At 47.4% G+C, this 14,870-nt stretch overlaps 1 protein-coding gene across 2 annotated transcripts in view; it reads right to left on the bottom strand.

The window, feature by feature from the left end:
- kirrel3l (kirre like nephrin family adhesion molecule 3, like) overlaps positions 1-13,729 on the bottom strand; it is a 33,242-nt gene extending 19,513 nt beyond the window's left edge. For both annotated transcript variants that reach the window (XM_068569112.1, XM_068569111.1), the window contains exon 1: positions 13,130-13,729. In XM_068569112.1, the coding sequence (XP_068425213.1) occupies positions 13,130-13,169 (40 nt within the window). In that variant the 5' untranslated portion in view covers positions 13,170-13,729. The remainder of the gene's footprint in view (positions 1-13,129) is intronic.
- Between the last annotated feature and the right edge of the window lie 1,141 nt (positions 13,730-14,870).

Genomic DNA, 14,870 nt, shown 5'->3' on the forward strand with positions numbered 1-14,870 from the left:
TGCCTCCATTTCACTGGAGCTCTCTTTAATTTGATGCATAATTCTTTTTTGTCAGCAGCTGACAAGAGGCCCTTCAGAGGAAGCAGCTGAACTGTGTGGTGAACTCTGCATCCAACAGCAACACAAAGGCCCAAAAAGACCCCGAATTTCCAATGTTTCTCGTCCTTTTCTTCTTCTCCACATTGCAGGAGATATTTCTGAACGATCCTATCTTCCCATCTCTCTGTCCAGGGAACATAACTCCTGGCGATTAAACAAATTACCTCCTCTCCCAGGAGAGCCATGGATCCAGTGAAAACAATAAGTGCGTGATTCACAATGCTGCCGCCTCTCTCGTCTTACAAACGGCTTTCAAATTGCCATTTATTAATCAATGTCTATGGTTAGTGTGTGACCGGAATTCCTCTTCCCTTTTCATCTAGGAGGTGGAGAAAAGGCGAGTTTTAATTTAACATCACATTTTTATTCTGCTCATCAGATTGCCTGTAACTTGAATCATTTTTTTTTTTTTTTTAAATTACTGATGACTAAGAGCTTCCAGAACACAAGAAAGGGAGGGGAACAATGTTACCTGCTGACCTCAATACATCCTGCTTTGTGTTGAGAGAAAGAAGGGAAGGGGAAAACTAATTTCCTGAAACTCCATTTCTTAAGCGTTGATTAGTAAAGGAGCATAATTAGAGTGAAATGTGAAGTCAGGGTTTTTTCAGATTGCGCCGCTTCCTCTAGAAAAATCAGGCCATGATTAATGAATAAATGATTAATGAGCGAACTAATTAATCAATTAATTATTAAGCAAGCACTCTGAACAAGAAACGGGTAGGATGACGGTGGAACAGTGGATATAAGAGATGGTTAGGTTGTGTGTTAGAGAAAAAAGGATTTAGGGTAATCTGCCTGTTTGTTCTGTCAGTTTGTTTTGTCTTCTGGTACAGGGGAGGATGAGGAAGAGGGCGGATGGGTGGGGGGGGGGGCGGGGGATTGGAAGGCTTAGCCCTCCGTCTTCAGCTTCCTGAGTCAGCCGGCGTTGTCTTGTCTGGGAACGGCGACATCGAAAGCTCGCATTTGCAAATCTCCCCCGTACATCTTAGGGGTCAGGTCTCCGGGTCGCGCAGGAGTGAAGACCGGCATAACATTTGCCGACGACAGTGATCGTGTTTGCGTTGGGCCGTAGAAAAAAGAAGAAAAAAAAGGCCAGGCGGCCCACAGGCGAAGGGTAACGCAACGTTCCCGTCGCTCACCAGTCGTCGCTCTTCCTCCCCCTGTCTTTAACTAGGACACCCCATCAATCTTTGATAATGTGCAGTGTGGGTCTCTCCTGTGTGACCGAGCTGATGAGACATCACAGCACGGATTGATGTATGAAATGCAGCCTCTGAATGTAACTGTGATATACTGGACCGTTTCAAGTCAAGTTTGACCTTTTTTTTTCCCGGATATTAATCGCTGCAGTGAAAGAATATATGTGTGATATATGCCTCCCCCAGGAGCTACACACACTTTATTCTTTGGCATGGGCTTCTTCTATACCTTCAGCTCAGTGGAGGTGGGGGCTTTTTTTTCCTTCTTCTTCATTTTCTACCAAAAGACCCTAGAGCTGCAACATAACAGGATATGGGACACAAAATATTATTTTATAAGCGGATGGGTTTATTGTTGTTGTTATTGTAGCATCGCTCTATAAAGTTGCGCTCCCCTTCCCCTCCACCACACCTCCCCCCCCCCCCCCCCCCCACACACACACACCCTGAAACGCATCCTCAAAGCGAGAACATGAGAGAAGGATCTTTCATCCCTGCATATCGTTTACTGCTGGCCTTATTAACAGAGTTGTGAGTGACGGAGGCAGAGTGTGCTGGGAGCATCTCGAGGGGCTTTGATGGAGGCGCGCTACGGAGCTGCAGCGAGCTGAGGGCAAGAGCACGCTCGCGTTTATCCGCTCAAAACGCTTTATCGAGTTCTTTGTCCACGCATCCTTTTCCATAACACCTCTTTTTACTTCCCCATACCTTCGAGCCTATTGTTTTCCTCAAACGGCCACTGGTTGGACTAGTGCTGCATTCTGTCCTCATCATACCATGGCATTGCAGATTACCTCAGAGTCAACTGGGTGTGAATGGGTCTTTGTCACGCCGGGTGGGTCGGCTCATTGACTGCGAATCCCCGGACATATGGCGGCTGTGTGTTGCGATGTGTCACGGCAGAGAATGCCGGGGGTTGGGCTCTCGACCCCCTCGGCCCGAACCTTTAACACCTCACACCGGCTGCACCAAAGTCTGGGGCTTGATGAACTTAAACACTTCATTGTGTTTTCTTTGGCGCTTTTACTCCGGATGAAGAATGTTCGCTTTGCCGTCGGGGGCAGATGTGCGCGGTGTGACTGTTTTGCCAAACAGTAGCACGCGCCTCTTTCCTCATGTTGCGCTGACACACACAGAGGGACACACACTTAGTCTTCAACTGTAAGCAAAGCTATACATTGGACCTTTATCTTTAATGGCCAGACTTCTACAGAGAAATCTCCTTTGCCCTGGTGCGATCAGTTAATTAAGAGAAGGTCTAGCGCTTCCACCGCGGTGACATTGCCGATGACAAAAGCCAACTTTAAAACTTCTGAAACATGTCTGGAGCTCTTTTCATGCGTTCTATCTTTGTGTCTGCAAAACAAGACTTTCTTTGCAGGTCACATCTACCGGAGAGGCCGCAGGTTTTGGGGGCTGTGATAAACAAGTGGAGCGTTACAGGCTCTTAAGCCCATCTGGCGAGATGATCGATCATTAGACAGAGTGTGGAGATAACTCCCTCAACCTCCCTGCTGGCTACCACTGATCCCATATCACCCTCGCAGGAAATGGTATGAATCACAGGAAGTTGAGATCAATCTATATAGATTGTGCCGCTTGATTAGAAATAATGAAAAAAAAATCCTATTTGGCTTAGCCACGCGGATGCCTCCGAATCGGGCTGCGATTGTGTGAATGTGTGGGGCTTTGCGATTCGCGCATCTCCTCTTTTTAAATAGCAGATTTTGAACTTTCTCCGTTTACTGATCGCTGATAATTGTTAAACCCTCCCTACAATCTGTCCTACCTTCAGTCATTTACTTTGCTCAGTCCATCCCGCTCTCAAATCTCCCTTCTTGAGGGAGTCGTCTTTTAAATCTTAATTAAAACAGACTCCAAACCCCCCCCCCCCTCCCGCCCTCCCAGGGGCTGGCTGAAAGCAGCTTAGAACAATCAAGAGGACGGATTAGAAGTGAGAAGAAAAGAAGAGGAGAGGAGACGCAAGAGGGAGGGAAGGGGGAGAAAAACAACAACCAGAATGGAACGTTGCAGGAAAATACTGAGAGGAGAGCAAGAGGGAGGAATGACCCCTTTCCTTCATCCACCCTGATCCTCTCTCCTCTCTCCTTCCCCCTTCACTCTGTCTCTCCCTCGCTCTTAGGACTCAGGAGTCTTGGCCTGACCTATTGACATTCAGCTTCTCGGCAGATTAAGCAGCGAATGGAGCCTCTGGAAAGGGTAAACACACTGGAGGAACAATGACCAACAGGCGGCAACCTTATTGGATTCTAATTAACTGCCAGGAGAGATGGCTAGGGGCATGTTAAGTGCTGTGGGACACAAGTTAGAGCCCAAGACCTTAAGTACCACAACTCACATCACCTCTACCCTCCTCCCTTCTTGTTGATGGTCTGTCTTCCTTTAGCTTCCCGCATCTCACTATTCTCTCTATTCTTCTCTCTTTCAATCTATTTGGCCACTGTTTCACATATGGCCCACGAGAACGGCCATACAGAGACTTTTCAAAGCACTCCTCTGAGAGCTGTTCGCCATCCCTCTATCCTGGGCTACCTCTCCCTTTCTCCCACCTCGTCCTCCTCCTCCTTTTTTTTTAACAAGGTGGAACGAGGCTCATCCCCCAGAGGTAGCTGTTTGAGCTATAACGTTAAAATGGGCTGAAAAATATGGAGGGATTATTTGATATTGAACAGATTGAATTATCTGGAGTGAGGGAGAGGGATGGAGGAAAGCAAAATCATTTTTCGGCATCGCCCCCCGGGAGGGAGTGAAGGAGCTAAACGGAGAGGAGCTGAACCTCGTTGGTCACAATTTGGAAAAAAACAAACTGTAATTTAAAAAAAAAAAAAAACTCCTATCACAATTAACCAGGACACTAATTTGAGTGTGAGTCCAAAGCAGGTCTCCCTATATATGTGTGTGAACTTTCCCGTCTTTGAGCGGTCCCCTGATAAGGCCAACTCGCAATGGTGCTGTGGCTTTCCTGGTGTCCCCTATATGGAACCACAGCCACTAATTAGACCAGTCTCACTAATGCGTCAGCGCGAGAGAGAGAGAGAGAGAGAGAGAGAGAAAGGGCCTCGGCCATGATGAGTGGAGCCTGACACAGGAAAGAGAGAAAAAAAAAAGCAATGCCTTGCGAGAGACGGGCCATCGTCACCTCAGCGGGCACATAAAGCAATTCATTAATTGGTGTGAAAACACACAAGAAGCCCCATGTGTGCAAACACACACACACACACTCTGACACTTCAGCGCAAATACACATTCTGATGTTATGGGTATTCCGTGAACCCGATGCTTGTTAACACATTACCTGGGATCAAAGAGGCCAAGGCTGGAAGGAGAGAGGACTAGAGGAGTCATTATTTGACGAGGAAAATTGCAGCCCAGTGTTATGTCTGTCCGTCGGCAAAACTGGCAGAATGGCGGTTTCATCCGCTTCGCAAAACGGAAGGATCTCTTCTCTCGTTCCGATCATGTGAGAGTCTTTGAAATCCTCAGAGTACTTTTTTTTTTTTTTTTTTAATCAAAGCTGGGAGGAAATGAATCGGAGCCTCAGTTGTGATCCGAGCCTGGAGGTATAAAAGAGATCCACATGACCACTGTCCATTTCCACACCATTACAGCAACAGTCATGGCTGTAATGGCTTGAATTGGGCCATTGATTTCTCTCATGCACCCTCTCTTTCACCCAAAAAAACTAGTCTGTGCAAGTTCTGAGAGTTGTTCAGTTCCTTTTAACAAAAGACCACATGCTCAAAGACAGCTCACATAAAACGTAGGCCTTGGCCCAATAAAACACACACACACACACACACAGCCAACACAATATGTCCCAGCTTGAGTTCCTTGGGAGTTAGACAAAGGACTGAGTTTAAATTGGCTTTTAAAGAACTCCCCAACACAATCAGGGAGTTAACTCGAGCTATACTGTAGTGTGTCAGAGGACTGTTTAGAGAAAGAAGAGTAGTTAGGCCAGAGGTCTATAGTGCAGTGAATGGCTAATCTAAAGTGTGACGGCTCAAGAGCTTCTCTCAATGGTCCTCCAATCAGACCCGACTGGCCCTCTCTCTTTGGTCAGCTGTTTTAACTGCCTCGTGATGGAGTGGCTTCATTAAAGGTCTATTTATCTTCCCCTGTATCAGAGCCTTGACAGACCGGTGACATGCTCAACACCTACGCACCGCCTCCACGTGAACCTGAGCAGATGCGCCAAGTGCGTTAGCACACACAGAACGTTGAGCAATCTACTCCCCCAGAACACGGTCCTTTCCAGTTCGTCGAGAACATGTGCAATCCTCTGTCCTGGTTTTGACACACCGTCATCTCCCCTCGCTTACAGGACAACCTAGCGTCGTATCGGCTTCCTTGCCTCCCCAGTGCTTCACCGGTTCTCACTCCAAAATGTGTCCCGGGCCCTGTCGCCTGCGATAGCTTCGAGGGAGGGTTTGGCGCGTGGCTGTGCTGATGTGTAATACCGCCTGAACAAAATAGCAGGCCAGGTCAAACCCTGACCTAACACAGACAGAGACCCTCCCAAACAAGCCACAACAAACAGCTTTCTGTAGACACTCTCTGCCTTTGATCTAAAGAAGCAGAGAGGAGATCTGTGTCCTCTTTCCTCTCTTCTCTTTTGCCCTTTTTCTGTTTTTCTTCACAACATCTCCTTATATCCCTCTATCCCCTCCTGCTGAGCAGGTGTATTAAATGAGGTGACTATTCCAGCAGCATTGGGCCGCACCTCAAAGTGCAGTCTGTGAAGAGGGCTTTTCTCTCCCTCTCTCTTATCTTTTATCCCTTCCATCGGCCCATCTTCTTTACTCTCCCTTCCCCTTTATCCTTCTCCATCCCTTTTACTTCTTTCGACGCGTTCCCTTGCACTCTTGAATGTGAAATGGAGAGGCCAATGCCTCTCATCTATTTGAATTCATCCACACCTCCCTGTCTATCTCCCTCTGTGCATCTCTCTCAGCCTATTGTCTATTTAGCTATATGTCTAATTATGCTGTCTCACTTATGTAATTAGCACAAAAATAAATGGCTGCCGTGGCTTAGTATCGCCCCTTCGCCCCACCCGTTGCAGGCTCCGAGAAAACAAATTATGGAGAACAATAGGTACAAATGGCTTCTGCACCAAACCACATGATGGATGCAGCCTAGGTTCCCTGCATCCCATCCCTTCCTTCCCCCCCCCCCCCCCCCTGCCTCGCTTTTACTCTCCTTGCTCTCCCTCCCCTCTCCATATCTCCAGCTCTATATGTCTCTGTTTGGAAACAGAGGAGGACTTGAGCGCTCTCTCGCCCAACTACGCAATGATTGTTTGGCTGTATCATCTTTCTTCCCTTCTTGGCACTGACACCATATTTACACAGACATCATATTAGGCGAGGTCCTTTTACTACCCCTTTATTTCTCTTTCTCTCTGCTCCCCTCTCTCCTTCCCTTCCCCTGCTGTTGTCTCCACTGGCACTCTCCTCTCCTCTTTCCCCCAGAGCCTTCTACACACCTCAACGGCAAAGCAAACGCCTGGGACTTTCTAAAGCAAACAGCCAGCCTCCTGTGCCGTAGCCCCATCTGTGGAAAGTCTGAGCAGGGAACAATCAGTCCCTCTCCTCCACCGCCTCGTTCTCTTTCCAGCCCCCTGGGATCTGCACAGCAGTAGGATGCCTCAGTCAGACGGGTGCAATGTGCTGGAACAATGGTTGGGCTGCTTCCTCCAGGAGGGGTGTTAGGTTCACCTCAGCCAGCTTGGGAGGCACTTAGCCATGTGTTCTTGCCCTCCACGCTGCAGCTTCACAGGAATGTGGCAGAAAAGCCTCCCATATACAGCTTCTTCACCTCAGCCTCATACCCACACACACACACACACACACACACTTTCTACATGTCCAAGTGTACACTCGAGATCTAATGTATAGCCCGAGGTACTGAAGTATCAACTTTCTATTAATCCCCCTCAGACCTGGAGTCAGGAACACCTTTGTTGTTTCTTTTTGTTTTTTTGAACCTCCGCCACGCTGGAGGAAAAACAGCAGGTATGGTTTACACCAATACAAGCATATCCATTACCTGAAATCCTCGGCTCCTGGCAGTAAATCCCTTTGACCCCTCTGCCTTCGTTTTCTTTCTTTCTTTTTCTTCCCCCTCCCTCCCTATTCTCACGCTGAGCCCATTGCTGTTTCTGCATCGCCTTTCTTTGGCCAAACAGACAGCAGGAGAGAGAGAAAGAGAGAGAGACACACACACACCTTACTCCTCCCAGTGCAACCGCCACCCACCTCCACCACCCACGCACCTCACTGTTCCTCACGTCTCCGCGCACGGCTCAATAACATTAACATGTTTCGCCATTGAAGGGAGCCGCAGTTAAAAGCCCGATCGATACGCTTTGACTGACACCCCTCAGTTGATAGCAAAATTGGCTGCCTTCTCCAACAGACCTCCCAGGGCGGGTTTTCTCAGCCCTGTCCAAAATGGAGAAATGGGAAATGAAAGACGTTTCACCAACCCTTCACACAGCCTCTTATACAACAACACGTCAGTATTTCATTGTGCAGAGGAAGAAGCGCCCGAGCCACAGACAACCCACTATTTTGGTTAATGGTTGAGTCACTAACACAATATTAGCCCTGGGTTGAACTGTCAGGAAGGAGAGATGAAAAGAAGAATAAGAAGGTGGGCGACGGGGGATGTGGGTTGTGGTAGTTGCAGCACTTAGACTCACAAGTATACGCATTGCTTCTATAACTAATAAAGTGAGCAGCAGGCAGGCAAGCTCTTGTTTCCTTGAATGTGTTTTTACCCCTAGTTGGTTTAGGAGATGACATGTCCTGATTGCTGGAGCATCATTAATTAGACAGTTGGACTTTGACTAATCGCTCCAGAAAGGGCACGCAGCCCTGAAGATGCCAAACACTCATCTCAGCTTATCATCCTCTGCCCCAGAGTGTGCCCTTGACCTCTGTGTGTGTGTGTGTGTGTTCAGGATGTTGCTTCCGTGAGTTCCTCGTCGTGAGTCACTTCTGGATGATGTGCACATGCCACAAGCCCTGCTACACCCGACTAAATATCTGACATCTCCTATTCGGGAAGTGCCGACAATCCAATTTCATACAAGCAGAGTAGAAATAGGAGTTAACTAAACCACAAGCCAGTGTTAAGTGAATGTCGTCTGATGGTATTCCTAACTGAACTAGTCTTTTTCTTCCTGAGCGCCTTCTCCAACAGAGCTATCTGTAATACAGGGTTAAGGAACACGGCTGGTGAAGATAACGCAGCAACAGATATTGCTGCTGCGCAGAAGATAAATTTCAATTTGCTGTTGGTTTCTGTGTCTCAGCAGGAGATATGAAATCCTTGTCTGGCAGAGGAGGAATTGATTGGAAAATAAGAATGAATGTGTGGTCTAGTACGAATGGTAATTTTTCTGTTGTATGTTGGTTTCCGGGCGTGGGGTCTCTTGAAATGGTGATACATCTCTCTGGAAGGAAGTGACACTTGCATTTTAAGGGGGAGATAAATGCAATCCAAGTCTTTCTGAAAATCGCTGTAACTGTATAAACGTGACCGTTTCTCTTGGGGGGCTGTTTTAATGGCATGCACATAATCTCGCTCTCTCTCTCTCTCTCTCTCTCTCTCTCTCTCTCTCTCTCTCTCTCTCTCTCTCTCTCTCTCTCTCTCTCTCTCTCTCTCTCTCTCTATTCTTTCCATTACTGTGTTTGTACAGAAAAATAAACAAGTTTGTGCTGTCCCCACCCGTCTTTGTGCTGATGATACCGCCTGAAGTGCTGTAGGAGGCGGAGGGGGGTGGGGGGGAAGACTCCAGGCAACAGCAGGAAGCTGACACGGCCCCTCCATTGTCCCATTCCCTGTCATTTCCTACCGGATCCTCCGACTGCCCCAGAGGAAGACAAGGTGAGGATGTGCAGACACAGACACAAGGAGAAAGCGAGGGACGAAAAGAGGATGGGCGGGTAGAGGTAAAAATAATACTGAGAGGCCAAGTGTCACCCACAGTTATACCTTTGGCTTCCCGTGTTAAGCCATACCGGCATACACACATCCAGTTAAGTTGCTAACAGCTGATAACAAAGCCTCGGAACACACTGCCAAGTTCTTTATCTGTGTTTACCCGCATGGCAAAGCTGATTAGAGACGGGCAACATTATGAAGGCCCATTGTTTCCTTTCTCATCGCAGTTTCTCCTTCCGTACACGTAGCAAGTGTGTGTGTGTGGGGGGGGGGGGGGGGGGGGGGGAATAGGAGGATATTTATCAGCTCTTGAAGAAGGGCAGAAAGACAATGGCATGTGTGCAAGACACGTCTCCAGGATGAGAAGAAACAGCAGGCCATTGTTTAGGATCTTGATCATTCATTACGGTCTGTCTGTTTGTGCGTGCCTCTGTGTGTGTCTGGAAATCTGGTGGCTTTGTACAGGACACAGTCAAACAGTTTCTAGTTTGGTTAAAAAATCCCAGGAGAACTATACGAGAGCTTGCATATAGATTGAGATGCAGCGAATGCATACAGATCTTAATGTTTGAATTGTCCCCACAAGTTAATCAGACACAATGTTCGATACAACAACGCAGCGAAACCATAAGGCGGCGCTCGCATGGACAGGAAATCAAAGTAGGCCACAATTCATCCATATCTTTGCCATGACTAGTCTCTTAAATAATGCAAGACACTTCTGTTCAACACTCAGCTGTGTTCGGATTCTGCTGCGTCTGCACTATTGTGCACCTCGTACCTAACACTCCTCGTCGGCTGGCTGGGGCTCTCGCCTTCAAACTTTCTACACCTACCCTCAGTCTCTTTGTATGACAGAGGATTGGAAGTGATGGAGGGAGAGGAATGGGAAAGTAAAAGGGAAGATTGGAAGGATGGAGTATGTTTGTGTGTGTGTGTGTGTGTGTGTGACAGAGAGAGAGAGAGAGAGAGAGAGAGAGAGAGTAGGGAGAGTAACAAGATAGAGAAAAGGTTAACGATGCTCAGCAGTCTTCCTCAGTGTTTCCCCGCTGCTTGTCAGCTTAATCATCGCGACACACGGTGACACATACGAGTCTTATCCCCGCATCGAGACTCCCCTCCCGACGCCGCGATCTCAAACTCTGCTTCCGTCTCCCCAGTCCTGACTCATTCCACAAGAATCCAAAGAGCGGCAGTTCATAGAATATGCACATTTTCCTGAAATCAACCCCATGGGCTGTGAGGACAAGACGGAGCTTTGTTAAAGGGAAAAGGGCAGGGCGACGGGGTGAAAAGAGGAGAGGGCTCGGAGAGGGCTTACACATCCCGGGCAAGATATCAGTTCTCTGTTTGTGTCAGTCTGTGCCTGCATTAAATATGTGTGCGAACAGGCTTTCAACCATTGGTGAAAGTCTGCCATTCGCCTGCAGCCCATTCACGCAGATACGCTCCCGTGTCCTCCTGTCCCATAGTCACACATTCTGCAGCTCGGCAAAAGAGTTGTGAGAAGAAGCAAGGTGGAAAATTTCCACGGCGTTCCCCCTATAGTGAGACATGAGTGGCGACACGACTTAAGGGGAACGGGGAAAGAAACTCGTAATCTCAGCTCACAGCCTTTGAACTCGGCCCGATGAGACGCAGGCGACCCAAAGCAAAAGGTTCCAAAGGAGAGCTCACTGAAGATTACTCAGAATACTGATGCAGTGTGGAAGCCAATTCCTCCGGGAGCCCAGGGGACTTTCTGGGGGAAGTAAATTATCTGTGTTGTACAAGGCGACATATATACAAATGTATGCTATGTGCCATGCGCACATTTCAAAGTGAAGGCATGTGAAGGCATGCCGTGGCCACATTTTGACTGTGAGAGTGGCTCAATAAATGAGGTCTGGGGTCTCTTAGGTTCTAATTAGGGCAGCTGTTACCATTTTTTTTATTATTTGTGTGCGTGTGTGTGTGTGTGTGTGTGTGTGTATTGGGGTTTGGGGGAAATATGCCACTGTCTGGCTTCCGCCCCTTCTCATCCAGCTGTTGCTAGTCTGTCAGGGAGCAGAGGTCTACTGGTGTCATGTCCCTCCCCCGAGCATTGAATAATGACAAAACCATGCGGAACCGGGGCTGGCGGTAAAGATATGCTCGCAACAAATGGATCTTAAGTACTCTTTGCCATTTGTAATCTTGAAAGATGAAAACCGCATGTCTGGAAACTCTTTGCCGCCTCTGGCTTATAGGCAGACACTTGAAAACACTTCTCTTTTTTTAAAAAGAAAAAAAGAAAGCGTCGAGATTTCACGACTCCATCTCTTGACCCTGCCACAGAAGTTGTGTGTTTTCCTTCACACTTACATATCAGAATAGTCTCTCAATGTGTTAAAACATAAACCTATAGTTCATCAACAGCTCTAAAAAAAAAAGAAAAAAAAAAGCTGATAATTCAACAGTTGCTTAGTGTTGATTGCATTGGGACGTTTACAGCACTAAATTAATACATTTCACCAGCTGCTCAGAGAGCCTGCTAGCTCATGATGATTATACTGGAAGATTATGGACGTTATGTGCTCTGTCTCATGTTAACTCTGTTATAGGATCACTTTAATAAGTTGAACAAAAACTACTATTATAAGCAAGACGTCGATCAAATTAAACATTCATTCAAATTGTTTTCCTGAAAACACTCATAGTCTGATTTTAAAGTGATGCTGTGTAATTTGAGTAGATGATTTTTTTGGTTGTGTTTTACAGGATCCATAAACAAACTGAATCCTCACTGCTGCTGGATTCTGCCAACAAAACGCAGCAGGAGGTGATGGTGTTGGGAGGCAGACAGGTGCGTTATGCTTCTGCCTGCCGAAAAACAAATGCTCCTCATCTACGTGTCTCCCCCACGCTCTCTCTCTCTCTCTCTCTCTCTCTCTCTCTCTCTCTCTCTCTCTCTCTCTCTCTCTCTCTCTCTCTCTCACTTTCTCTATCTGCCTTGCTCCAACACAAACACACACACACACACACACACACACACACCCGCGAGACTGCGCTCCCCACGTTAGACCAAGCACCCTTTCATCTGTTTACGCGCCGCTCATGACTACGCGATGTGATGGATTACAACTCATGGAGAAAACCTTCAGACCCCCAAACTCCGACAGCCCAGTCATTTCCACATCGTTTCATCGGGCTGAACATGTTCTTTCTTTTCTTTTTTCTTTCATCTAAATCAACATGGGGACCACTGACTTACTATTTTAGGGGGGGTGAGGGGGGGGATGCGGCGCTCGGCGCGGTCTCATCCCGCAGCGCTTTAGTTGTCATCATCCTCACCTGCTTACACGCTCCATTTCATCCTCATTTTTGAAACACGAGGTTACGAGGTAATGCATTGTGAAAGCACGCACTTCGGCACACGCTCACACGCGTGCGACCACGCTGCGGTCCGGATGAAGGAATCCCCTTTGGTGGAAAGGATTTTTTAACTTCAACTTTCCGTCCGTGCGCCCTGCATCCGGCACCACACGCCGATCCACTAGAAAAAAAACCCCAGAAAGTCTCCCTCTCAAATCCGAAATGTGAACCATGAACAATCACAATCAAAGCCAGCCCGAATTACGCAGTGCCATTCCCCCGGTGCCCCGGGACTGCTTGCAGACAGTGAAACCTCCTGTTACAAGCACTCTTTCGAAACTAATTAAACATTTACCGGCAATTAACAGCAGTGAATTGTAGCACTGCAGCAGATCAGAAGCCCCTCTGTGGCGGCGCACTGGCTGGCTTGACGCAGCGCGCCCGCGTTGGAGCGCGGTCTAGCCTCTCCACCCGCAGAGACCTGCCTCCTAAATGATAACAAAACAAAAAGCACGTCTTACCTGTGACCATGAAGCAAAAAAGGAGGTATAACGCCGTCATTGTAGTTGCTCCTGCCGCTGATTGTGTCGCATGGAAGGATGCTTCTCGCTCCGTACAGCGACTGGTCCACTCCGCGGCACCGGGGTACAACCGGGCGGACAAGTGCACTCGGATCGGTCTAGAATAGCATCCAGTTGGAAGAAATGACTCTGGCTGGTCCGGACAGTTCGTCAACTCAGTTAACAAAGCATTCCCGTAGTTGGTAACTTTCCCCACCGCGCCCGCTTCTTCTCCCCGTGTCCGTTCCCGTGGCACAGCTGCGTCCCCTCACTGCGCTCTGACACAGTCCATCGGCGGGCTTTCGAGCTTTCCAGTTCGCTGTCCACTTGGTAACCTGCGCGAGCCTGCTGCTCCTCGGAAGCGATCTCTCCTCCTCGACAGTGCGCAGTGATGAACCCCAGTGAAGTTGCCTCCTCCTCCGCTGGAGTGTCTCACTCTGTAACACACTCTCTGGTTCTCTCTCTCTCACACACACACACACACACACACTCTTCCCCTTGTCGGGCTCCCCGGTTTACTTCTCACTCACTCTTGCCAATAGGAAATACGCACTGACAGTCATCTGGTAAAGGGGGGTATGCTACACTAGATCTGGCAGGAGCTGAGTCGCAGGAGCCCCCTCTGCCTCAGATGCTTGCCAAGGAGGGGGGTCCAGCGGCCCCCGCCTCCGGGGCCCCGTTATTGGCTGAGCGGGCGTAACGGGGAGGGTGCTTAAAACACTTATTCTGAGTTAAACGACTACCCGAACATTTTGGGGTGGAGTAGCTCTCATGGAGACCTCAGTCCTGTACAGATGGACAGGCAACGTGGTCCATGTTTTTGCAAAAAAAAGAAGCACAAACTGTCTCTCTCTTTCTCTCTTTCTCTCGAGATGCATTTTAAAAATGTTCCTCCAGGTCATAACGGACTGTTCCGGAATTGTGATATTTTCAGAATGTTTCATTGTTAACACAAAATCCATCCATCTTCGTTTCACTTTATAATTGCAGCTTTGTGATGTGATCGTGTTGAGTCTTAACAATATGAGTTTTAGAAATTATATTAAAAAAACTTTGCTTTATGCCCGACTTTTATTGTACCAGAACCTTTTTTTTGCTTTTGTCACAATGGTTCAATTTCTGATTAAAAAGAAGTTTCACTGTTTAAAAGTTATCCCTGGAGCTTTTTCCAAATGGTGCAACCATTAACTGACTCTAAAAACTCAACACTCAGAATTAGATTAAACAATGAAACTGTCAACATTAACTACATTTGCTGATGTCTTTTCATTACTCAGCTTCCAGAACAACTAATGGAATTCAGCCTAACTATATCGCGCTTTCTGTTTACTCACAAACAAAAATGTTTTTAATTAAACTACCATAATCCAGAAGCGTATTGAGTATTTTTTGCTAATTATAATCTTTGAAGTTGATTCAAAACATACTTGTTCCAGGTGCAGTTTGATCTAAAAGGAGCTTGTGTTGATTGTCATACAGTGGGTGCTAAAATGAGCAGAGAACCGAATCATTATCATATTCCAACAAAAGCTCAGGCTTTTATAAAGAGATGAAATCAGCGCAGTCTATCACTTGCCCGTGGCTGTTTATAGTCTTGTTCTTTGATGTTGTTCATTTGTTATTCAAGGTTCTATTGATTAACCAAAATAATAGGCCTCGCAGTCATCTGGTTAATCAGTCTTTCACGTGTGTGTGTATTGCA

The sequence above is a fragment of the Clinocottus analis genome, unplaced genomic scaffold (assembly GCF_023055335.1).
Source record: "Clinocottus analis isolate CAN_PGR_092001 unplaced genomic scaffold, fCliAna1.0.p SCAF_9, whole genome shotgun sequence".
Taxonomy (NCBI): Eukaryota; Metazoa; Chordata; class Actinopteri; order Perciformes; family Cottidae; genus Clinocottus; species Clinocottus analis.